This window comes from Thecamonas trahens (assembly GCF_000142905.1).
Source record: "Thecamonas trahens ATCC 50062 unplaced genomic scaffold supercont1.17, whole genome shotgun sequence".
Classification (NCBI taxonomy): domain Eukaryota; order Apusomonadida; family Apusomonadidae; genus Thecamonas; species Thecamonas trahens.
In genome coordinates this window covers 327,086-350,383 of record NW_013657663.1, presented here as the reverse complement: position 1 = coordinate 350,383, position 23,298 = coordinate 327,086, and the positions used below count along the sequence as shown (strand labels likewise).

The 23,298-nt window shown below is 64.7% G+C and overlaps 10 protein-coding genes across 11 annotated transcripts in view; 4 read left to right on the top strand and 6 right to left on the bottom strand.

Annotated features, from left to right (window-relative positions):
* The window catches only part of AMSG_04260 (nucleoporin NUP85), a gene marked incomplete at its 5' end in the record, with an annotated part of 2,544 nt that extends 2,286 nt beyond the window's left edge, over nucleotides 1-258 (bottom strand). Inside the window, one exon of the mRNA XM_013903588.1 lies at nucleotides 217-258. Within this exon, the coding sequence (XP_013759042.1) occupies nucleotides 217-258 (42 nt within the window). The remainder of the gene's footprint in view (nucleotides 1-216) is intronic.
* Nucleotides 259-1,118: 860 nt separating this feature from the next.
* Nucleotides 1,119-2,822, top strand: AMSG_04259 (uncharacterized protein; the record flags this gene model as incomplete). The annotated part of the gene is made up of 1 exon (XM_013903587.1): nucleotides 1,119-2,822. The coding sequence occupies one exon, from the start codon at nucleotides 1,119-1,121 to the stop codon at nucleotides 2,820-2,822; it is 1,704 nt and encodes a 567-aa protein (XP_013759041.1).
* A 31-nt stretch (nucleotides 2,823-2,853) lies between these two features.
* On the bottom strand, nucleotides 2,854-5,601 carry AMSG_04258 (uncharacterized protein; the record flags this gene model as incomplete). Its single annotated transcript, XM_013903586.1, has 4 exons — nucleotides 2,854-2,905; nucleotides 2,940-3,692; nucleotides 4,065-4,478; nucleotides 4,751-5,601. 4 exons carry the CDS (start codon nucleotides 5,599-5,601, stop codon nucleotides 2,854-2,856), a joined length of 2,070 nt encoding a protein of 689 aa, XP_013759040.1.
* A 389-nt stretch (nucleotides 5,602-5,990) lies between these two features.
* On the top strand, nucleotides 5,991-6,690 carry AMSG_04257. 2 transcript variants are annotated; one of them, XM_013903584.1, is made up of 2 exons: nucleotides 5,991-6,118; nucleotides 6,196-6,690. In XM_013903584.1, exon 2 carries the CDS (start codon nucleotides 6,205-6,207, stop codon nucleotides 6,652-6,654), a length of 450 nt encoding a protein of 149 aa, XP_013759038.1. In that variant the 5' UTR covers nucleotides 5,991-6,118; nucleotides 6,196-6,204; the 3' UTR covers nucleotides 6,655-6,690. The 2 variants fall into 2 exon arrangements, with proteins under 2 accessions (XP_013759038.1, XP_013759039.1); XM_013903585.1 differs by lacking the exon at nucleotides 5,991-6,118 and having other exon boundaries at nucleotides 6,123-6,690.
* Nucleotides 6,691-7,260: 570 nt separating this feature from the next.
* AMSG_04256 (GTP-binding nuclear protein Ran) lies at nucleotides 7,261-8,509 on the bottom strand (the record flags this gene model as incomplete). Its single annotated transcript, XM_013903583.1, has 3 exons — nucleotides 7,261-7,383; nucleotides 7,413-7,850; nucleotides 8,351-8,509. 3 exons carry the CDS (start codon nucleotides 8,507-8,509, stop codon nucleotides 7,261-7,263), a joined length of 720 nt encoding a protein of 239 aa, XP_013759037.1.
* Nucleotides 8,510-9,470, bottom strand: AMSG_04255 (endoglucanase E; the record flags this gene model as incomplete). The annotated part of the gene is made up of 2 exons (XM_013903582.1): nucleotides 8,510-9,154; nucleotides 9,186-9,470. The coding sequence occupies 2 exons, from the start codon at nucleotides 9,468-9,470 to the stop codon at nucleotides 8,510-8,512; spliced, it is 930 nt and encodes a 309-aa protein (XP_013759036.1).
* A 616-nt stretch (nucleotides 9,471-10,086) lies between these two features.
* Nucleotides 10,087-16,126, top strand: AMSG_04254 (uncharacterized protein; the record flags this gene model as incomplete). Its single annotated transcript, XM_013903581.1, has 3 exons — nucleotides 10,087-11,181; nucleotides 11,250-12,047; nucleotides 12,131-16,126. 3 exons carry the CDS (start codon nucleotides 10,087-10,089, stop codon nucleotides 16,124-16,126), a joined length of 5,889 nt encoding a protein of 1,962 aa, XP_013759035.1.
* A 69-nt stretch (nucleotides 16,127-16,195) lies between these two features.
* AMSG_04253 (uncharacterized protein) lies at nucleotides 16,196-17,683 on the bottom strand (the record flags this gene model as incomplete). The annotated part of the gene is made up of 2 exons (XM_013903580.1): nucleotides 17,634-17,683; nucleotides 16,196-17,362 (listed from the first exon to the last, which is right to left on the bottom strand). Exons 1-2 carry the CDS (start codon nucleotides 17,634-17,636, stop codon nucleotides 16,196-16,198), a joined length of 1,170 nt encoding a protein of 389 aa, XP_013759034.1. The 5' UTR covers nucleotides 17,637-17,683.
* Nucleotides 17,684-17,911: 228 nt separating this feature from the next.
* On the top strand, nucleotides 17,912-21,744 carry AMSG_04252 (uncharacterized protein; the record flags this gene model as incomplete). The annotated part of the gene is made up of 2 exons (XM_013903579.1): nucleotides 17,912-17,946; nucleotides 18,117-21,744. 2 exons carry the CDS (start codon nucleotides 17,912-17,914, stop codon nucleotides 21,742-21,744), a joined length of 3,663 nt encoding a protein of 1,220 aa, XP_013759033.1.
* Nucleotides 21,745-21,775: 31 nt separating this feature from the next.
* On the bottom strand, nucleotides 21,776-23,242 carry AMSG_04251 (graves disease carrier protein; the record flags this gene model as incomplete). Its single annotated transcript, XM_013903578.1, has 1 exon — nucleotides 21,776-23,242. One exon carries the CDS (start codon nucleotides 23,240-23,242, stop codon nucleotides 21,800-21,802), a length of 1,443 nt encoding a protein of 480 aa, XP_013759032.1. The 3' UTR covers nucleotides 21,776-21,799.
* Nucleotides 23,243-23,298: the final 56 nt, after the last annotated feature.

Sequence of the window (23,298 nt, the reverse complement as noted above, 5' to 3'; positions counted from 1 at the left end):
TCCCTCCTCCTCTCCTCCTCCCTCCTCTCCCCCTCCCTCCTCCTCTCCTCCCCCTCCCCCCCCCACCCCACCCCCACCCCCACCCCCGGGCGGCCCTCACTCACCCACACCCTCCACCCTCGCAGCTACCTCCAACGCAGCACGCGGCGGCGGTGTGAACCTCCGCAAGCTCGACGATGCAGACGAGCCGCAGCGGATTGCTAAGGTTCAGCTGACGGTGGCCAAGAAGATCCAGCAGGCGCGCCAGGCCAAGAACATGACTCAGAAGCAGCTTGCCACCGCCATCAACGAGAAGCCAACTGTTGTCAACTCGTACGAGCGCGGCACCGCCATCCCCAACCAGGCCATCCTCTCCAAGCTTGAGCGCGCCCTCGGCACCAAGCTCCGTGGCGGCAAGAAGAAGAAGAAGACAGCTCGGACGTATGACTAGAGAGAGTGCGCCAGTCAAGAGGCCGGCTGGGCCGACCAAGCTGTAGTAGAGCGCTGGGCAGCAAAGACAGCCATCAGCAACCGCTTTATCATCACCATCACCAAACTTCCTGTTTACCCACATCAGCACTCGTCATCCAGCCATGCCACCAGCCACGCGTCGTTGTCGACTGCGCTGCTCGACGCGCCCGTCACCTGGGGCCGAGCCCCATCTTCGTGATGTTCGGTCCAGCGCCGGCGGAGAAGCTCATCAGCGGGCACCCGTCCATCGCGCCGCAATGCTGACCGCGCCATGCTAGTCCCGGCGTTCCAGGCAGCGACAGCGTCGGCATCGGCAGCCGTCCACAGCGCCGCCGCCGCCGCACAGAGGGCATCCTCGCCCGAGCATCTGCGCCGCGGTCCGGGTTGCGCCATCGCGTGGAGCTGTAGCAGATGTAAGGGTGCAGGGCGCTGCGGCCAAGGCGGGCGAGAGTCGGGCGAGAGTCGGCTGGAGCGAGGAGAGAGGCGTGCCGGTCCAGTCGGAGCCCGCAGCTCGGCCTCGAGTGCGGTCAGTCAACGGATCGGGCAGGCGGGCGGTGACCCGGTGCCGGGGCAGGATCCCGGACGGGGGCAGGGGCAGGGGAAGAGGGGGGAGGGGGGTGGCTCACACCCCACACCCGACTCGAGGCCAAGGAGGAGGGCGAGCGACCATGCCGCAGACTGTAGCATGGCTAGTCGCCGTCGCCACCGTCGCCGTCGTCCTGGTCACCGGGGCTGTCGTTGCGCAGCCTCCGCCGCCACCGACTGACGCTGCCGAGCCTCCGCCGCCCGGCGCCACGCTCTCGGGCGCTGCTGTTGCCGCTATTGCGCTCTCGGTCGCACTGGGTCTGTTGTGTGTGGTGGTGGTGGTCTGGCGCGGTGTACTTGCCCACCGCGAGCGAAAGGCTGAGCGGGCAGCGCGGGCCAAGGCCGCCGCCGCATGCCGCTATGAGGCCGGGCGCTCTCGGTCTGGCCGCCACGACGCTCGCCACCGCGATGCTGGTCGCCACAGTGGCACCGCCCATCCAACCCCATCGCTGCTCAAGGTGACGCCGCCATCGGGCTCGGTTGCGCCGGACGCGGCCTCGGGGTGTGGCGCGCACCGCGGGATCAAGACGCTGTCATCGGGCGGCGAGTCGGGCTCGTTTGCCGAGGGTCTCGCCAAGCGCGGTGGCGGGGTGCCACCGGTGCCTGGCTTGCTTGTCATTCCGCCGTCGCCGGCGGTAGGTGCCATCAGGGCCGGTGACGAGCCGTTGCCGGCGACATCGCCCACGGACACGCTCACGGTCCGGCGCGGCCCGCCACGATGGCCGGCGGCCGCAGAGACGTCGGCGGCATCGACACCGTCGTCAAGCCTGCCGATGGCAACGACGCCGACGCCTACGGCGCATCGTGATTGGTTTAATGCACCGGCACACATGCGCGACTCGTTTGAGACTGCGGCACGCGGCGGTCGCCATCGCATGCCGACCATCCCGCGCGAGCTAGGCAAGCCCTCGCCGCGAACAGGCTGGTACAAGGTGACCGACCTTGCGGCTGACTCGCTGATCACCACGGTCTGGTTCGACTTTGACGAGCGGATGAACGCGTGGTACTGGAGCCCGTACGGCGAGGCCGATTTTGAGTGCTGGATGTGTTGCAACAATGCGTGCGTCCGCCGCGGACGCCTCGTCGGCGTCTCGCCCAAGGGCACGCTCATGGCGCTCATCGGCTACCTCTACCGCAACAACCCGACTCCGCCCGGCCGCCAGCCGGTCTCGGCCCACAACCTCATCCGTGCACACCGCATTCGAGTCCAGCTTCAAGCCCAGGTCCGCGCCGGCGAGACCCGTCGAAAGGCCATGCTCGCCCGCGAGCTCGCCCGCGGCAAGGCAGCGCGCGACCTTGCCCGCAAGGTTAGCAGGCCCGATCGCCCGCTGGACTCGGCCCGCTCATCGACCCCCTGGTCCGACTCGGACAATTGGGACTCGGCCCGCGATCGGTCGTCGTCCGTCTCCGATGTGTGCTCGGCAGTCTCTTCGGCGGTCTCCGGCTCGTTTGGCGCCCAGACTCGACGTGACTCGTTTGTACATGCTCTTTCCGGTCTCGGCTTTGAGGTCGCCGTCTCCAATCCGCATCCCTCGCTCACTCTCGCCGACATTGACACTGTGGTCTTGCGCGGCGTCTCGTACACCAACGTCGAGGAGCAGGAAGTTGCGCCGCTGAGCCCAGCTGCCACACAACAGTCTCGGTCGCTGGCAGCGATCTCTACACCGCGAGTCTCGTCGCCGCTAGCTTCGCCAGCCAACTTGGGCTCACGCGGCTCGACTGGCATGTCTACTACAGACTACGAAGAAGTCTACTCGTACTACTCGGACTACGATGAAGCTGGGTGAGCGGTGTGAAGCGACGCCACCGCGCGAGCGGCTAGGCTTGCCGAGCTCGCCACCGGGGCAGCAGCAAGAAAGTCTGCCACGTCCTTGGCTGCGCCTGCGTCGATGGCTGCCGAGCACCTTTGCTGCGCCGTGTGAATCATCTCCAGGTTTTGGTGGATGCGAGCAGCAATTGTCCGCGAGACTGTGTCCTCTCCGCAGAGCGTGAGGCTGCGGGTGAGTAGTGCCTCGCTCGCGGACAGGCCGCCGAGCCGGGCCTGTGCCACCGCAAGATTGTTGAGCATTCGCCCAAGCGCGGCATCGTGTCGCTCCAGCACGTGGTCGCGAATGGCGACGCTAAGTGCAAGCGCGTTGACGGCTCGCCCACGACCATCGGTGGCGTGCTCGCTGGCGACCTCGCTGGCGACCTCGCTGGCGAGAAACTCGGTTGTGCCAAGGTGCTCCAGCGCCGCCGCTGCCATCGCCGGCGCGCATCGAAAGGTGTGGATGTCGAGCGCCCGTCGCGCGGCTTGTCGGAAGCTCGCGCACGCCGCGTTGAGCTGTCCTCTGGCCTTGAGCGCTCCGCCATGTGCCAGTTGGGCCGCAATGAGCGCTACGGCGGGCGAGCGCGCGCTCCACGTCGGCGCACCAACAGGCGGTGCGTACGCTAGCGTCTCGGTGGCGTCTGAACCGTCGTTGTATGCTTGCTGTGCCGCTGCCACTGCGGCAGCGTGGTAGTCGAGGGCAACCCGCGGCGCGACGCGCGCATCTTCCACCGAAGCCATGGCCGCATGGACGGCTGCCGCGGTGGCGGGCGCCACAAACGGCACGCCAGTGGTGGCGCTCTTGAGTGCAGCGCAGCTCGCGGCATAGGCCTCGTCCAGTGCGCCGGCGCTGGTTGCCACCACGGCCGCAGCCAATTGGAGTGGAATGGCGGCTGTCGGACCGGCGTGTGCTGCCGCCGCTGCGCGGCATGCTTCCCACTCGCCGCAGCTCATCCAGGAGGCGAGGCCATCGAGCAGTGCCAGAGCACGAGACTCGCGCTGAGAGTGCGATGAGCCGGCGCGGGCACAGTGGTCCGCCAATACCGCCGCTACCGACGTGCAAGGCCCTCCGAGACATAAATTCGCAATCGCAGCTGTGATGTGCAACGATCCGGCGTAGTCGGCACTTGGTGGATGCCGTCCGCCCAGCAGTGGTTTGAGTGCCTCGAGCGCCTCAGCGTGACGGCCGAGGTGGCAAAGAGCCACACCTTGCTCCAGCAACCGCGGCGCGCGGCGAAGGTCGCCGATCCGGACACTCGCCATGTCAACACTGTCAACGGCAAGGGCCAGGTCAAGGTCGCGCGCGAGACGTGCAACCGCAGCGACGGCCGAGATCAAGTCCGCAGCCTGGCTGTCAGAGAGGACAAAAACCGCGCCCGAGTCGCAATCATCGGCGGCGTTGACGCCGGCGCCGTATCCCATTGAGGAGACATCAAACGGCCACGGCGGTGTAGCCGGCTCGTCAAAGTAGGCTGCGTCATCGGCGCGGCCGTAGAAGAGCTGGGTGTCGAGCGCGAGCTGGGCAAGGGTGGCGATTGCACTCTCAAGGGTTGCGGCGAGCTCATCATTCACGCTGCCTGCACAGTGCAAGCTGGAGAGAGTGGCGAGCTGGGGCACGTCGGTGACCGCATTCGAGCTCGTGGTCCCGAGCAGAGCACACATCGCCCAGTTATCAATAAGCTCACTCACAAAGAAAAAACGCTCAGAGGCGAGACATAGCCGGTCGGCGTCGGCGGGAGAATGGCGGCGGATGGCCCGGCCGGCGCTTCGGCGTATGGAACCAGCCAATCGAGAGCAAACCAGGCGTCAAGCAAGGTGCGGAGGTGATCACGCGCAGCTTCGGGGCATGGCTCACCGAGCGCGGCGCGAAAAGCTTGATGCGGCGCATCCGAGCCAGCCAGCCGCAACGATCGGACGCGGCGCCAGGCCGGAAGGCCCAGGCGAGCGAGCGCCGCCGGATCGCGAGCAAGCGCCGCAAGGCTGGTTGCAGAACCCGCGCAACACACTTCAGGTGTTCTGCCCTCGCCTAAGGGTAGAGCGTGGGCGTTTGCCACACGGAGGCCCGGGGGCACAAACGAGCCGCTGCTGAAGCCGTGGACGGCCAGCGGAGTCTCGCCGAGCGCGGCGATGCCTGCGCCAAGCAAGCGCGCCACGAGGTGGACGTCCGGGCCGAGATCGCCACCGTCAATAACTAATAGCTGCAGTGTGGGGTAAGGGAAGAGGCGTTGTCCAGCGCCTGAGCCGATGACGGCAACAGAGACGGCGACATCAGCGACGGCGAGGCCGGCGGCGGCGAGCGCATCGTCGAGGAGCGACTCGACAACTGCGCCAAAGACGTGTGTCGCGTACGAGAGAAGACGCCAGGGCGAGGCGTGCGAGGCGCAAAGCGCGGCCATCGCCTCGCGGGCCGCATGGAGTTCGGAAGCCGAGGCCGACCAGGTCCACGGCGGCGGTGGCAGCAGCGGGAGAACGACTGGCGGCGCGCAGCCGAGGAGGCGCTCGGCAGCCGCGGCGGCACGCGCAGCCGGTAGCAGCGCATCAGATGCGGGGCTCGAAGAGGCAGCGTGGGTGGCGAGCGAGACAAGAATCGCGCCCGCGGCAGCAGCGGTGCTGTCCGATGCGCCAGTTCGTGACCCCCAGGCCGCCGGGCCGGGAACTGCGGCGATGCCGTCGGACACCGAGTGTGGCACGCCCGCGGCGGCGGCGGCGAGCTGGAGCTCCCACAGCGAGTCTGCGAGAAAGGCGGCAGTGGCAGACATGGCCGCGCCCTTGCCGACAACCAAGCAGGAGGGTGGTTGGAGTGGTGTGGTGTGGGTAGCCGTACATGGGTGCCTGCCGTCGTCGCGGGACGGGGGGCGTCGCGCAGGGCCACGCACACACACGTCTCGCCGGCGCTGCGCAGCCGAGAGCATGGACCGCAGGCGGGGACGGGAACCACGGCGGCGGCGCTCGCGCAGCGGGAGCAGTCAGGGTGGGGGGCGTAGCAGACACACAGAGGGCGAGCGGCATGGCGGCGGTGGTGGTGGCGGTGGTGGGCGGCGCCGGCGGAGCGACGAACCCAGCATGGGTGGCGACGATGCCGGCCCTGTCCAGGTCCTGCACACCCGGGCGAGGATGGGGTCACGGGCAGGCTCGCGCGACGACGTGACAAGGGCGCATCTGACCGGTGGCCTTGGGGCGACAAGCCCGCGACCGGGTTCGGCTGCGTCGGAACGCAGCGGCGCGCGCCCGGGGAGCAGTCGAGGCGAGCGGGCGCGGGCTAAGCGCGTGAAGCAGGTACGGATGGCGGGGTGCAGGAGGAGCTGAGTGATGCCGACAGTTCTTACAGTGTGAGAGCGGGAGGGCGGTGGTAGGAGCTCGAGATGGACAAGATGGACCCTTCCGATGATTGGTCGTACGCGCTGCTGGAGGAGGACAACTACACTCAGCTGCGCGGAATGGTGCTTGTCTCGACGCAAGGCTCGCCGTACGAGGGTGGCGTCTTTGAAGTTCTCATCGATGTGCCGGTTGGCTACCCGTACACGCCGCCAGAGCTGCACTTTGTCACGCCTGTCTTTCATCCCTACGTAGATGCGGCCTCGGGCGCGGTCTCGCTTCCCATCCTAGGCGAGGCCTGGTCCCCGGCCGAGAGCCTCTCCACCGTCCTGCAGGCACTACACGAACTGCTTGTGTTTGATGGCCTCGACGATCCGTCGTTGTATGCGGATCAGGGCTATGAGGTGCTCAACGACGAAGCTGCCGAGTTGTGGATCGGAGAGATCGACGCGTTCTGTGCGCGGGCGAGAGACGCAACTTGCATGCATGCTATCTGACTGTGGCACGTCGCGTAAACAGCGGTTGGGAGAGTAGCGCTTGTGCCATCGAGCTCCAGCGTCGTTGCTTGGTGGGTGAGTGACCAGAATGGGCATCGCGAGGACAGCAAACGGGGCCGTTTGCCTCACCAGCTGAGCCGACAAGTGCAATTGACAGAGCACAGTGTGCTCTGTCTTTGCAACATGGCATTATGCTCATAGATGTGATGCATGACGTGCAGGAAGGCAAAGACCCGAAAGCTTGATGGAATGGGCGCCGCATGCTGCTTCACAGCAAAATATACATATCATTATATATTTTTATGCATACAAATATATATGACTGTATAGCTGTGGAATGATTTTTAAAAAGTATTTGCAAAGTACAATGTTGTATATGTAAAATGTATATTTTTAGTCGTTCGGGGTTGATTTTTTGTGTTTTTTTACATTTGTTGCTTCGCATGAGTCGTCCCACCAGTTGTTGACCCTGGCCAGACACTTCAGCAGCTTTACCACCATCGAGCAACGCGCCCACGCACACATACACACACACACACACGCAGACACACAGTCTCAATCTCAACATCAGCTTGCTGCTAAAATGGTGTGTGAGAACGAGCGAGTTTACAGCAGGTCGTCGTCGCCATCGTCGGGCACGGCGATGTCCTGGAGCTTAGCGAGCTCGGCCTCCATGGCAGCCTTGGCCTCGTCGGAGATCTCGACGGTCGGCGGAGCGAGGGCCGGCGACTTGACAATCTCGAGGTTGGGTCGTCGACGAGCTTGCGGGCGAGGTAGAGGAACGGCTTCTCGTAGTTGTAGTTGTTCTTGGCCGAGATGTCGTAGTACTGCAGGTTGCGCTTGCGGTGGAAGATGATGTGGCGGGCCTTGACCTGGCGGGCCGACGAGTCGACCTTGTTACCGACAAGCACAATGGGGATGGCGTCGGTGCAGACGCGGGTCAGGTCGCGGTACCAGTTGGCGACGTTGTTGTACGTCGGGCGCGAGGTGACATCGAACATGATGATAGCCGCCTCACCCTGGATGTAGTACCCGTCGCGGAGGCCGCCAAACTTCTCCTGGCCAGCAGTGTCCCACACGTTGAAACGCAGCGGGCCGCGGTTGGTGTGGAAGACGAGCCGGTTGACCTCGACGCCGAGCGTGGCCACGTACGTCTTCTCAAACTCGCCAGTGATGTGGCGCTTGACAAAGGTGGTCTGTGCACAGTCACGCACGCACAAACACACAGCCATGGCATGTCCTCAGGTGAGTCTGCCCGACATCAAGCCATGCACGCCCGAGCTGCACCCGCCCCACCGCCGCCTCCCCTCTCGCCATCCATCCTCTTCACGGCGACCCAAAGCCAGCTGCGCGCCAGACGGCGCGCCGTCTCAAGCACAACACCTTGAGCGGGACGTTCCCACCGCGCAGCAGGTCGACCTTACTACAGTCCAACCCAAGTCATAACACAGCCCTGCACGCACGCACCAGCCTACCACCAGCGGCAAGCACCAACCGCAAGGGCTGCAGAAGGAAATGGGCGCGAAATTGGAGGCAGCCTACGCGAAGATTCGTCCATCAGCTGCGGGCGGGGTAGAAAAAGGGGGACGGGGGGTGTCCTCATTGCCAGCCTGGCGCCTTGCTTCCGCAAGCAGGTACCCCACGCACCTCGGCTGGAACGCAAACCTGGCTACTCTCGCACTCTATTGTTACCTACCTTACCAACACCGCCGTCACCGACGAGAAGGAGCTTGAACGTGGGCATGTCGTCCGCCATGTTGATACTTGGGGAGAGGGGTGCCGTCAGCTTTCGCGCCGAGCCAAGTACCGCATCCATTCTGGCTTTGCCACTCGCCGCTCGCTCACGGGCAGTCATTCACCAACCAAGCACCCGGCCCACAACGCTCCCGATCTCGTCCGCCATCCGCGCGTGCCCCACCACGTTTGGATGACCATGGCATCCGGTCTCCGCTGGCGTCAGCAGCGCCTGCTTCACAACGTGGACACGATCAAAGCCGGCGCTCGCCATCATCTCCGCCGCTAAATGCACAGACTGGTTGTATGCCATCGTCATTGGGCCGACGCCCAAAAAGAACGGCATCGCGCTCGGTCCAACGCCATACTTGCCAGCCAGTCGCTGGGCAAAGTCGAGGTAGCCACGCGCAAAATCGACGGCGTCCGGCGCGTGGCCGCAGCAATAGTCGTTTGTCCCGAGATTGACAAAGATGCCGTCCGGAATCCACTCACGCCAGCCACGATAGTCCGAGCCGGCCACTGACGCCAGCGTCCGGTTCGCAAGCTGTGGCACGAGCGCCCCCTCGGTTGCGTGGTAGTTTGTCACCAGCCCGCGGCCCGACCACGCCAGCACCATGCACTGAGCGCCGAACCGAGTGCACATCCGCCGCCAGTATGTCTCCCATGCCGACTCGATCTCAATGTTGGGCGTGCACGGCCCGGTCTCCAGCACCCGTACCCGCACGTGATCGAGTCGCCCACGATCAGCAGCCGCCGCCCGCTCCCGCTGCGGCTGCCAGCCTCCAGCCTCCCCCAACATCCAGCCCTATGCGCTCGAGCGTCACCGGAGACGGGGCGCTCACCGGCGCGTTGTAATCGGCCTCACTCCGCTTGAAGAGCTCAATCCGGTGCGCTTTGCTTTGCTCCAGCTTGGAAGCCAGCACGTACTTGCTCGTCCCCACCTGCGTCGCCAGCGCATCGGTTGCCACCTCGCCGTCCACCACCACCACGTACAGGCACGACGCACTTCGGCCCTCACCCACCGGCCAGCTCCGAGTCTCCGTCAGCTCTACCACAACCCTGCTCGTGTTGGCCACCTCCATCACAACCGTCACCCCAGGCCAGTCAAGCATCAGCCCGCTCCCTTCCTCGCCGCCAGGCGCCGCCCGCCCCACCACATCCACCTCCGGCACACTCGCAGGAAACCAGACGAGCCCATCAGAGACACGGCTATCCGGACCAGCTCCTCTCGCACACACGCCCGGGCTGAGCCCCACGACCGCCAGCATAGTCATCGCCGCCACAGTCCACAGCAACGTTGCCCGTCCAAGCTCACTCATCGACTCTCGCTGTCGCGCTGCCGACGAAAGCGGACGAAAAGTACCACCCAACAGGGCCGAGGAGCAACCGAGCAACAAACCCACGCCGAACGCATCAATGCCAAGTGTTGCAGAAAAACGAGGTCCAAAAAATAGTGGAGTTGATGCGCAATCGCTGCACGCGCCTCTCTCCTCCCATCCTTGCTCACCGTCACCTCACTCACCCTCACACGTACACACCCGACTTCGCCATCGCCGCACCCAAGTTCGCCATGCGGTTGTCGGCTACGGTACTCCTTGCGTCTTACGCTCTTCTTGTTTTGCTTGCGGCTTCTGTGTCTGCCCGCGCCGCAACTTGCCCCACGGCAATGGCCTGCCAAATCAACTCGCGCTCCCGTCGATGTGCTCGCAGCCGGGTGCCGCCACCGCCGCCGACTTTAACAACGACGGGCTCAACGACATTCTCGTCTCATGCGTTTCGGATGTGGTGATTTTTCCCGCCTCGGGTACACCCGGTGCCGTCACATTCACCAACGGTGGATCGGTCTACACCTCGACGGTCGAGTACGCGTGGCATTTGGCCACCGCTGACTTTGACGGCGACAACTTTATGGATGTGGCCATGACGTTCAACCGCGACAGGGTTGTCGTTCTCAAGAACCGCGGCGTTCTCGGAACGCCGGCCTTTGACGTGGCCATGACTGACAACGCCGACACCAACAACGTCGGCCACATCCGCATCTACGACGTCGACGGCGATGGACTTCTTGACATCGCCGTCCCGGTCGGCTACAAGTTCGGCTCACACACCGCCCGCTGGTGGCGCAACACCGGCGGCGGCACTTTTGACACGTCGGAAATCGCCATCGGCTCCATCTCACTCCCCTGGGTTCGCGACTTTGCCATGGGTGATCTCGACGCAGACGGCGACCTCGACGCCGTCGTCGTCGGCAAGTTTGGCGTCGCCGTCACCTACAACCTCGGCGCCGGCACGTCTTGGGCGCCATGGCTCCAGTTTCAGGGTGACAACTATCCCAGCGGCAACGGCGAAGGCCAAAACTTTGGCGGCGCACAGATGGTCGACATGGACAACGACGGCGACCTTGACGTCATTGCCTACCAGATCACCAACCATGGCCTGTGGATGCTCGAGAACATTGCGCCCAACGCGTCGGCTCCCGTCCTCGCCTCGAGCCTCGTCCAAGTCATCCCCACCCTCGGCTCGCCCAACTGGTCCTCGCTCCTTGTCGACTTTGATGGTGACGGCATGCTCAACGACATCATTCTCTCCAACTGGCGCGGCGCCATGGTCTCGGTCATCCACAACATCGGCCTCAACGCCGCAGGCGCATTCTCAGGCTCCATCACCACGCCCATCCGCAACACTGCTGCGCTCCTCACCGCTGACTTTGTCGACGTCGACTCGGACGGCGACTCGGACCTGCTCGTTGCTGGCCGCGACGATGACACCATCTGGTGGCTCGAGTCCGGTCGCGTCACCACCGCCCGACCTTTGCGGCCGTCTCGTTCGACTCACCCATCAGCCTCCCGCGCTCTTGCAAGACAGCCAACGCCGTGAGGACCCTTGACTTTGACCAGGACGGTGACGTCGACATTCTCGTCGGCGCCGCTGGAGGTGAGCACGCCACCCTTTTCCCCAACTCAGGCGCTGGCACCTTCCACTCTTCCATGGACGTCACCCTCTCGTCGCCGCCTACCAAGTTTGACATCGATGACGTCGACCGCGATGGCCTCCTCGACATCACCATCATCGACGAGTTTCAGGGCATCTGGATCCTCCGCGGGAACGATATCACCTCGCAAGTGTCGCCGTTTGAGTCCATCAAGCTCGCAGACATCGCCAAGCCACGCCTGGCGCGTGTCGGTGGCGCCGCCTGGGGCGATGTCACCGGTGATGGCAACCTCGACCTCATCTGGTGGGACCTCGACACGAAAACCGTCTGGCTCGAGCACAACGTCGGCCAGCCGTTTGCCGACTTTGGCACCAACTACACTGCCATCGGATCCTCATCCTACTCAAACGGCTTCTCCGAGCCGTGGATTCTCGACTACGACGGCGACGGCGATAACGATGTCGTCCTTCGCCACTCTCAGGGCAAGCGCATGCTTGTGTGGGAAAACTCTGATGGCAACGGCACTCTCTGGTCGTCCCAGGCCGTCGTCCAGACGCTGCCGAACGAGCCCAACTTTCCCGTTGTCTTTGGCGACATCAACGGCGACGGCTTTGCCCTCGACTTTGCCGTCTGCTACTTTAAGAAGTTTGTCGAGTACTGCTACTGGTACGAGCACAACCCGGCCGCCGCTGTCTGGATCCAGCACCCGCTCCTGCCCGACGGCACCGTGTGGGAAATGCACAACTCGCTTGCCGGCCTCGGCGACATCGAGGGCGACGGCACGCTTGATGTGGCCCTCCCGGTTTTCAGCCGTCGACCTCGTACGGTGTCCTGCTCATGTTCAACCCCGACGGCGACGGCTCGTTTGACCACACCACACGCTCAACCTTTATCGACTTTGGCTCACAACTCGAACCTTATGCCGCCCACATCGCCGATGTCAACGCAGATGGCGCCGCAGACCTCGTCGTCACCGCGGGGCCCTCGGTCTTTGTCTACATACAGACAATCTCGCTCGGTTTCCAATTTGGCCCGCAGACTCTCGACGTTGAGCCCACGGTCTGCGGCTACAACATGGCCTGCATTGTCGCCGCGATTTCGGCCTCGTCGGCCTGCGCCTCGTCAGTCACCGTCCGCGTTCCTGCCGGCCGCTACACTGGCTGCTTCTCGGCCCGCTCTGGTCCCTACATCCTCGACAGCATGACCCTCGTCCTCACTGCCTCCGACGGCCCTGGCTCAGTCGTCTTTGACTGCAGCGCCGACATGGTCGGCGAGCCCACCAACGGTGGCGTTCTCTTTGCCCTCTCGGCCGACATTGCCGCCACAGACGTCACCCTTCGCGGCATCAACGTTGTCGGCGGCTCTGCAAACGTCGACGCCGCCGCAAACTCGCTGATCTCCGTATCAGGTGCCACCGCATCGCTCACTCTCGAATCGGTCTCCTTCACCGGCGTCGATGTTTCCAACTCGATCGATGGATCTCGCGGCGCGGTCCTCACCGTCGCCAACGGTGCAACGGCCTCGCTCATCAGCGTCTCAGCCACCCACATCACGGGCGCTATCGCCGGTGGCTTTGCCTCCATCACCGGCAAGGCATCTTCGCTTGCAGTTGTCAACTCTACTTTTACCCACGTCTCCGCCACCACCAACGGTGGCGTCTTCTTCCTCGACACAACCAACGGTGCCTCGCTCACCGTCTCCAACTCGGTCTTCACCTCCAACTCGGCGTCTGGCGCCGGCGGCGTGGCCGCGATCAACACTGTCGATTCTGCTCTCTCTAGCCCTCCCGCGTCCTTTGACGGCTGCGTCTTTGCCGCTAACTACGCCCGCTACGGCGGCCTGTTTGCCGTCCGTGGTTTGGCTTTCCGTCGCGCCATGACCGCCACCGCCACTTCTTTCCTCCTCTCGAACCCGGCCGCCCTCCCGCTCTCCGCCTCGCCGAGCGGTGCCGCCGGCGCGTCTGCCAGCCTGGCTCTCAACAACGCCCACTTTGCCGCCGGCAACCACGCCGAGTTTGGCGGCGCGTTCTTCGCTTGTGATGCTCGCATCGCCTGTGGCAGCTATCTTGCACCTGGCCCTGCGCCTGCCTTTACCGCGGGCGCCGGCGGCATCCTCTTCTCGTGCGCGCCTGGGGCTACCGCAGGCTTTGCGCCCAACACCGTCGCTCCTTGGGTCGAGGGCTCAGGCGCTGCCACGCTCGCCGCAACCGCCTCGTCGCTTGCTACAGTCTCACGCTACGGACTGCCGGCTGCTACGGCCGTGGCGAGCCTCACGGCCGCCATCGCGCCGCCAACCACACGAATGGTCGGCGTCGCCCTCGAGACTGGCGCCGTCATCACCCGCGATGCCCACGGAGCTGTCGTGGTCGAACCCGGCTCGGCCATCACCTTTACGGTCACGCCCGACACCCAGTTCTCGCTCGCCGGCTCGGCTCCACTCACCCGCGGGCAGTCTAGTCTCTCGTTTGCTGACATTGCTGTCTATGCCGCCGACGCGTCCATCTTTGACATTTCCAGCCTCTCAGCGTCGGCCCAGATTGTCGCGACTGTCTCGGGCCCGTCGGGCCTCAGCGTAGCGTTCCCTATCACTGTCGAGCAGTGCGGCCCCGACTACGGCCTGGTCAGCCTCGACGGCAACCCACTGGCATGCGACCTGTGTCCTTCCGGCGAGGCGTCGACCATCACCTCGCTCGACCGCTGCGAGCCGGTGGTGATTTGCCCTGAGGGTTCGATTGTCATCCGCCAAGAGTGTGTGACCTGTCCGGCCGGCTCGGACCGCGCCCCGCTCTCGTCGCCGCTCTACAACAACGGCACCATCGATGGCGTGCCGCCGTGCATTTGCCTTGCTGACTACTACTCACCCGATGGCACTATTGATTCCGAGTGCATTGCATGCCCTTCGGGTGCCGTGTGCGCTGGCGGGCTCGCCGCTCCTGTCTCGTCTGTCGGTCACTACCAGCTGGCATCGGCCACACTCTTCGAATCGTGCGTCCGTCCTAACGCTTGTCCGGGTGCCGACACGTGCGCTCCCGGCTACACTGGTGTCGGCTGCCGCAAGTGCGCCCCCGGCTACTACTCGACCCCTGATCTCGAGTGCCGATTCTGTCCGGGCGTCTCGTGGGTCATGTTCTCAGCCTTTTGGTTTGTCCTTGTCGTGGTTGTCATCTCCTGGTCCATCTTCCTTGTCTGCATCGACGCTGCGCTGGTGTCGTCGCTTCCGACACGAAGCTCTGGTCGTCCCACGCTCCCGCGCTCGCGCACATCGTGGGCGATGATGCAGTCCAAGCACTCGCTGTCGCACAGGTCGCGAGTCCCGTTTGCGCTCTCGGCCACCATTGTTTTCCTGCAGGTTGTGGGTATCATCGGCACCTCATCGCAGCTCAAGTGGCCGTCGTCGTCAAAGCAAATTTACCAGCTGCTCAACCTGGCCAACTTTGACACTTCGTACCTGGCCGTCGAGTGCGTGCTCGACGACTTTGTGGTCCGCTACACGCTCAAGACCATGTATCCGCTGGTCATGGCGTTGCTCTTTATCCCGCTTGCCGGCTTGCTCAAGACACCGCTTGCGTGCTCGATCCGCCTCAAAGCCCCGCTCTCGGCAGTGCTGGAGAAGACCGTCGCCGTCCTCGGTCCCATGCTGTACCTCTCGCTCTCGCGGGCCTCGCTTGTCCTCTTTGACTGCACTCGGACACCCGAGGGCACGTACACCTACGACGAAGACCCCTCGGTGGAGTGCTTCACCGGCGAGTGGCTTACTGTCCTGCCCATCGGCATCGTCGCCCTCATCGTCTTCACCATCGGCATCCCGCTCTACCTTGGCCTGCGCATCTATCGTGTCCGCCACGAGCTCTCATCGCCGCACGCGCTCGCCATCTACGGCACGCTCTACGATCTCTACCGTCATCATTACTGGTACTTTGAGTTCTCGCGACTCTTTCAGCGGCTCCTCATTGTTGTCCTCGCACTCTTCCTCTCGCAGTGGCCTTTCTGGCAGATCATGGGCCTCTCGGCCGTCTTTGGCATTTACCTGGTGTGTCAGATCAAGATTGAGCCGTACTACGACCCTATGTACAACAAGATGGACGCTACCCTCTCTGGCATCGTCCTTGCCCTCCTCGGCCTTGGCTTTTGCTTCTACGCGGAAGAGTTCCCCACCGACGGCGTCCGCTACTTCTTTGAGATCGCGCTCTGGGGTGTTCTTGCCTTTGCGCTTGCCGCCCTCCTCCACAACCTCTTCCTCGAGCTCAAACTCAAGCGCGCTGCCCAGTCCAAGGTGAGCCCGACCAACCTTGACAGTGCAGACACCTCGGCTTCGGCCGCCCTTCTTCTTAAGCACTCGCGCGAGGCCCACGTCTGGGCCAATACCGAGTCACACCTCCTCGAGATGTACGCCGTCGACGAAGCCAGCAAGGCCCGCCTCGCCACTGCCGTCGCCACCTTCCGCCACTCGATCATGACCGGCGCTGTCTTTGTCGACAATTCGTCGCCGCAGCAGCTCTCCACCGCCGGCTCCAAGGCCTCGGTCGGTCTGGCCTCGACCGAGCTAGTGGACTCTGGCCCGCTCCCGCCACGCCCGCCGGCCGACGCGGATGCCTCGTCGTCGTCGTCTTCAGACTCAAGCGAGTCGCCGGTCACCTCGCCGTCGGCAAAGAGCTTCCCCGCCTTTTCGTCGTCGGCATCGATGTCAGTATCGGCCGCGGCCTCGCCGCGCCTCAACAAGTCGGCCGCGTCGCGAGGCAGCATTGCCTCGCGCCGCCGCATCAACGCCAGCGAACATCCGCGATCCAACGCCTCTCTTGCCCGCTAGCCTGTGTCATGTACCACACACGCGATGATGCCCATACACAAACAAAGGCTTTGAGACGGCATCTGCCATTTATTTCTTACTCTTGCTCTTCTTTTTGGTCCTGACCCGCTTCCGAGTCTTGGTCTTGGTCTTGGTCTTGGTCGAGCCCTTCTTCTTGGTCGAGCCCTTCTTCTTGGTCGAGCCCTTCTTCTTGGTCCGTACCTTCTTGCGTCCAGATCCACTGTCGGCCTTGGCCTTTTTCTTGACGCGGGTCTTCTTCTTCCCCTTACGATTCTTCTTGTTGCTCTCTGACTCGTCATCATCGTCCGAATCGTCATCCGAGCTCCCGCCGGGCCACACCGCCGGTGTCGGATGCCGCGACGAGATCTTACCGCGCGACCGCCGCGACCGCGCCTTGTGCGAGCGCGAGACGGCAGGCTCTACGAGCCGGGCCCGCTTCTTCGACTTGGACTTGCTCTTCTTCGACTTGCTCTTACTCTTCTTGGACTTGCTCTTGCTCTTTCCACCGTGCTTGCGCGACCGGGCGGCGGCAAGCAGATTGATCTCCTGCTGGATGCGCTCGGTTGCCGGGCCTTCATACAGTGCAGCAGTGTCGAGATCTTTTCCGGCCAGGTCAAACTCGCCCAGCTTGCGCAGAACCCGCCCGCGAAACAGATACGCAGCCTGCATCCGCGACCGCTTCGGGCCGAGCTGGATCGCCATGTCGAGGTCGTCGAGCGCCTGCGCAAGCAGCCCGAGCTTCTCGTAGAAGTATCCGCGGTTGAGGTAGTAGATCGACGCTGGAGGGTGCTGCAGGTGGATTGCCGTCGCGTAGTCGTTGAGCGCCTGCTGGTTGTGGTTGAGCAGGACGTGGAGCTTGGCCCGCTTGTTGTACACCCGCGGATCTTCCGGAAAGTCTTTCACCAGCTGATCAGCGTGCGCGAGATCGGCCTTGGTCGGGATGGCATCGACGCCCGAGCTAAAGAACCCAGCCTGAGTCTGCGTCTCCGAGCCCGAGCCCGAGCCCGAGCCTGAGATCGACGTAAAGTGCGTCCGCTTCTTGGTCCTCTTTCTCCGCCGCCCGCTGCTGCTCGCGCCCGACTTTGAACTCCGCCGCCGGCGGCCCTTACTCGACCCCGTGCTCTTCCGCACCCGCTTCTTGCTCCTGCCCTTGCCCTTGCTCCCCTTCTTGCCCACACTTCCACCACTGTCCTTGGCGCTCCCCACCCGCTTGCGCACCCGCTTGCGGCTAGCACCCTGCCCAGCCTCCGCCCCCAGGCACCGACGATACACACACACACACACACACACACACGCACGCACAAGACCAAAGTCCCACAACCCCACAACCCCACAACCCCACAACCCCACAACCCCACAACCCCACAGAGCCACGCCCAAGCCGAGATCGTTAGTTGGTTGGCGTAGCCCACCGGACGCTAGCCCGGCCCACGTCCACAATGCCCGACCCCCCTCCCTCTCCTCCCTTCCCCATCCCCCCATCCCCTCCCTCGCCTGAGCCACCTACCATATCAAACCTGTGCTACTCCTCCGGACCAACCCAGTCTTGCCGGACTTGTTGCGAGAGCTGGCCAGCAGCAGCAGCAGCAGCAGCAGCAGTACAAGCCAAGAAGCTCTCTGGAACAGACAAACGAACGAACGAACGAACCAACCAACCAACCAACCAACCGACCAACCACTCAAACGGCTAGCCATTCGCCCTGCTGCCACCGCCAGCCATCACAGGCAACCGCCCCTCCCCCCCCCTTCCCGCGACCCAACCCTCCACCCACCGCACTCGCACCCATGCCGTCGTCCTCCGACCGCATCCGTGCGCTCATGTACGCACCTTTGCCCATTCTCTTCCCTCCCTCTCCAGTCCCCCCGCACTGTACTCCCGTATTCCCCCTCCCCCGTCCCCCCCCCTCCCCCCTCCACACCAGCCACCATTTTGCCGTTGGCTGCTCGCCGCCACTCACGCCACACCCCCCCCTTCTCCCTCGCTCCCCAGTGCGGAGGGCAACCGCCGCCTGGCCCGGACGCAGCCTGGTGCACGCTCGGGCTCGCGGTCATCGCAGTCGCTCACACCCAACACGGTCGACGACCCGGAGCTGGGGCGCAACGAGCAGTATGCCGCCATGGTCCGGGACCTGCGCCGGCAGGGTGCACTCGCCCGCCGCAACCAGCTCTCCGACTGGGCCTTTGCCTTTTACGGCCACCTGCAGTCGCTGCTGACCACCCTCAAGGCGTCAAAGCGGTCCCGCGCCCTCGACGCAGATGTCACCGCCGTCTACACCTGGTACGACGCCAACCGCGGCGCCGAGGCCTCGTCGCTGCAGATTGGCGGCCTCGGCCTCGGCCTGTCCTCGCCCTCGCCTCCGCCGTCCTCAACCACACACAACCTCTCACTACCTTCGGCAGCTTCGCCAAGCAGCTCGCCTGCCACAGGCACTCCATTGCAGCTTCGCGAGCCATCGTCGCCCGCCCTGCCGGCGCGCGGCGTCACTACCGCCACCACCCCTGCCGAGGGCTTTGGCAACCTTGTGCCGTCGCCGCTGCACGAGACCATTGTCCGCGGCTCGTCTACCTGGGCCCCCACACCCGAGGCGCAGCACGCCGCCCCGTTCACGGCCGCCGCTGGGTCGCCGGCCGCCGCCACCACGCCAGCCGCCACGACATCGTCGGGTGCCGCTGCCGGCCACTCCTCACACTCGTCACACTCGTCACACCCCGCTGAGAGCCATGTTCTCGGTAAGCCGGCGCTCACCATCCCAGACTCCATTGTTCGCCCTAATATGGCCCGGTCAGCAATCGGCGACCAGCGGACAGCCTTTGACTCTTCGTTTACGGTCGAGTATGCTGCCCAGGACGAGGCCGAGGCTGTGGACCATGCTGCGTCAACGTCGATGGTCCGCCGCCGGCACGACACTACCCCGTCGGCCCGCATCAAACCGGCTCCGCTTGTCGATGCCACCTACATCGAGTACGACCGCAGATTGCACGAGCTCATCAAGGCCACCGGCGGCGTCTCACTCGGCATGGCTTCACCGCGCGACTCTCATCATCCACTTCCGCCGACCGTGCCCGAGGCATTGGCCCACGCCTCCGCCACGGCTCGCCCCAGCTTGACCGCCCGCCGCGACCGTAAGTCGGTCGCTGCCCTCCGCCTCCGCGCCCGCCCGTGGTCAGCGTCGGCCTCCCGGGACACCGCCGCTACCGTTGTCGCCTCGACTCAATCCGAGTATCAGGCTGCGTGGGAAGCACCACAGGCCGAGTCGGCCCACGACATGCTCAAGCACTACAAGCAGCGCAACCTGATGTCGTCCTACCTCCAGCGCGAAGCCATTCTCAACCCCAAGCCGCCTAGCCCATCGCCGCCTCAGCCGTCAATGCGCGACGACCCAGGCCTGCTTCCGGCCACCTCGCTGCTTGTTGCCCAGAAACTGGGCTCGCTCCCGCCCGGCGCCTACGTCGCTCCTTCGCCGCATCTCCTTGTCACTCTCGAGAAGCAGCGACAAGCCCGGACTACCGCTACAGGCACGGCCTCTAACGCGGCCGCTCCCGCTCCCACCGCTACCTCTGCCCTGCGCCATCGGCCAGGCACAGCCTCGCGCTCTATTCGGTCGGACGCTTCTGCTGCTACCGGTCAGCAGCGCGCGCGCCCGACCACTGCGCCGCTGCGCCCGTCTGTCTTCGACCCACCTGCCGACGAAGAGGACGGTGACGAGGCCTGGCTCCGCCGCAAGCTTCTCGACGCCGAGCAGGGCAAGTACCTCAACGACTTGGCCCAGCGTGCCAAAGGCGCTGCCCGCGCCCGCGCCCGTGCCGAGGAAGAGTCGATGCGACGCATCGAGTCCCACACCTACGCCTCGCAGACAGGCGGCGCCACCCACTCGCTGTGGAAACCAGCTGATCCGGCGCTGCTTGACTACGACATGGCGCCGCTCAAAGAGCGCCGCCGATTCGGGTCACGGAGCCCCGAGGCATCGTTCGAGTCACACCCCACCAACTCACCCGGCAGCGCAACATCGCCAGCCAGGCTTGATGACGACAACGACGACTCGGACGACGACAAGTCAACTCTCTTCGACGACTCGTCCAACTCGATCGAGTCCGATAAGCGCGCTACCGATGCCGCCGCCGCCAAGCATGTCACCATCATTTCCAATCTCGAGGATCTCGCTTCGTCGGAATCTTCAGATGACGACGAGCTCCGTGGCGAAGGCGCCGCCGCCTGGAACGCCGCCCAGGCTGCCCAGGCAGCGAGCGATGCTCAGCTTCCGATGGTGGTGGCGACAGGCCCGGTTGTCACCCGCACGCCCGATCGTGACCCCGAAGCCCGCAAGCATGCCGTCCTCAAGGCCATCCGTGACAACCGCGTCCTACTCTCTGCCTACGAGCATGGCGCGGCTGCACGCGGCGCACAAGGCGTGGCCCAAGATGCTCCCGACATTCTCGGCGGAGACTCGCGACCAAGCACCGCCCATCAACGACCCGAGACAGGCTCAGATCGTTGGCGCAAGTCCTCGACCGCAAGCTCGGACGCATCCGCGGTTCCGCCGGCGTGGTCTGCCCCGCCGCAGTTTACGCTTCCACGACCGGCAACGCTCTCGCACGATCCCCCCCCACCGCCGGTCCCGCCGGCCATCGCCGACTACATCCAGGAGCTGCGTGAAGAGCGCGAGGCCAAGCGTGCTGCAAGGCTCGCCCGCCGCAAGGCCAAGGCCGCCGCCCGCAAGGGCGGCCCCGCTGCAGCCGCCCAGCTCGCCGCCGAGCTGGCCAAGGCAAACCGCAAGCGCCAGTCGTCGGCAGGGCGCAACCGCAAGCCCAAAAGCCGGCGGGCCCGCCAGCCCGAGCTGGAGCCTGCCCCATCGCTGGAGCGCATGCGCCAGCACGAGGAGGTCTACCGCATCCAGCAGACTTTTGCCATCCACGACGTCCATGTCGAGCCGGCGGTGCTAGAAGCTGGCCTTCTCGTCCCACAAGACCGTGACTATGTTCACTGCGTCAAGTACCTGCCGGCTCCGGGCTCAACAGCTCGGCTGCTTGCCGACCCCGTCAAGGCGCTGGCTGATCAGCGCAAACGTCGCTCCAAAATGTCCCGTGCACAGCGCCGCCGCGCTGCCAAGGCTGCTCCGCTCCCACGGTATCCGATGTCGGTAGCTGCTCGTGCCGAAGCCGCCCGTACCGCCGCCCTCGCCGCTGCCGAGGCCGAAATGGCCGAGGCCGCCGCCCTCGCCGCCGCTCCGGCTGACCTGGCTGCCGCTGGCCCCGCACCACCGACCAAGGGCCGCCGCCGCGGATCGCGCAAGCCGTCGTCGGTCAACACCCGCCGCCGCAAGATCCGCACCTCCTTATCGTCGCCTGCTCGTCCGTCGTCGCGTCCAGCTGGCTCGGTCACCGACATGGATGCCAACGTTGCTGCTGCTGCTGCTGCCACCCGCGCCGCCGCTGCCGCTGCCTCGCCCAGCCGTCGCCGTCGCAAGCGCGGCACCAAGAACTCATCACCGCGCAAGCGCAGGATCCGAGGCGTTAGCCGGCCCACCACTGCGTCGAGCTCCGCCAACGAGAACCGCCATGGTGCCGCCAACCGCGCCGCAGCTTCCCCACCGCCGCTCATCAATGTTACGGCCGAGTAGCCAGTCTGGAACTCTCACGCCCAAACTCGTTGACGTCCTCGCGTTTACAGTGAATCTACCGCGCATCAGTCGGCAGACGCGCCTTGAGATACTCAAAGGTCGTGAACGAGATGGCGACCGACGGGACGACACGCATGTAATTGATGGAGAGGCCGCGGAAGAGCGAGAGCGGGCCTTCCTTCTTGATGAGGTGCGAGAGGAGCATGGTTGCTGACATGTGCTTGGTTCGAGAAGAGAAGGCTTCCGACTGCGAGGCAAAGACCGGTGAGCCCATCAGCTGGGCCCGCCGGCGAAGCGAGTCGATCGGATACGTGACGGTCTGCGAGACGAGTCCGGCTATCGCGCCACACGCGAGCGAGGCTACCACCGGGAGCGGCTGCCCAGCCGGAAGTAGCTCGCGTGCCTTCTCCTTGAGCGTGTCAAAGGTAAAGAACGAGAGGCCGGCGTAAGGCACAATGCCCACTAGCGTTGGCGAAAGGCCTTTGTACAGGCCACGAATGCCCTCGCTCTGCGCAGTCTTGAACAGGCACTCGCGAATCGAGGTGTAGGCATGGACCTCAACCTGCGACGCGAGCCGCGCCCGAACTAGATCCAGTGGATATGTTGCCACCACCGAGGACATGCCGGCCAGCGCGCCAGCAGCAAGCTTGACCAGCGGAGGCGTCGAGCCGGTCAGCGGCGAGTCATCGCCGCCGAGCAGAATACGCTTGTACTGCTCGTACGACATGAACTGGACTGCAGCATAAGGGAAAATGCGCACCATTTGCGCTCCGTTGCCTTTGTACAACCCACGCAAGCCCTCCAGCCGCACAATTTGCTTGAGCGTGGCCAACACGCCCGGGGAACCGGCAAAGCGTGGATGGTTGACCTGAAACAGGATCTTGGTCCGGTCCAGCGGCGCAACAGCCGACTTGGCCATAGCGCCCGCACAGCCACCGGCGAGCAGCGATGACGCAATGGCAGTCCACGTCCGCTTCCGCCGCTCAACATCGCGGCGTGTTTCGTCGGATACTGTGCCGCCGTGCCGCAGCGGCCGCGGCGGCAGATGTGGATGGTTCTGGTGGAACCACGGCTGCTCATCCCACGGCTCAAGCGCCGCACGCGAGACGTTGTACAGAAAGGCAACAATGTCGGCATCGACTTTGCGCGCCGCCCGCATCACCGCCACAAAGCCGCCCAGATCCAGCTCCACATCGTCGCCGTAGACGACTCCGACCTCGCCAGCCTTGGCCAGCGCTGCCTCGGGCAGGGCAGCGGCGTGAGGAGCTAACGCCGCGTCCAGCTCGCCTAACGAGACCCGGCCTTTGGTGTTGGCGTCTAGGACCTGGAATACCCACACCGCATGCCGCTCCCATGCCTCGTCTGCCCATGCCTCGTCTGCCCATGCCTCGTCTTGCTGCACATCGTTCCGCCGCGCCTGGGCCTGCCGCGTCGTCGGGTCCTGCCGCACCCCGTCCTGCCGCACCTCGCCGCCTGGTTCCCTCTCCACGTCTACCATCGCAACTCGCCGACCGGTGGACGGTGAAGATGTGTGGGGAAGGGGGGGGGGGGGGA

Bases quoted from the DNA above. Each gene is read 5' to 3' on its own strand.
- AMSG_04257 (XM_013903584.1), top strand. From the start codon at position 6,205: ATGGACAAGATGGACCCTTCCGATGATTGGTCGTACGCGCTGCTGGAG.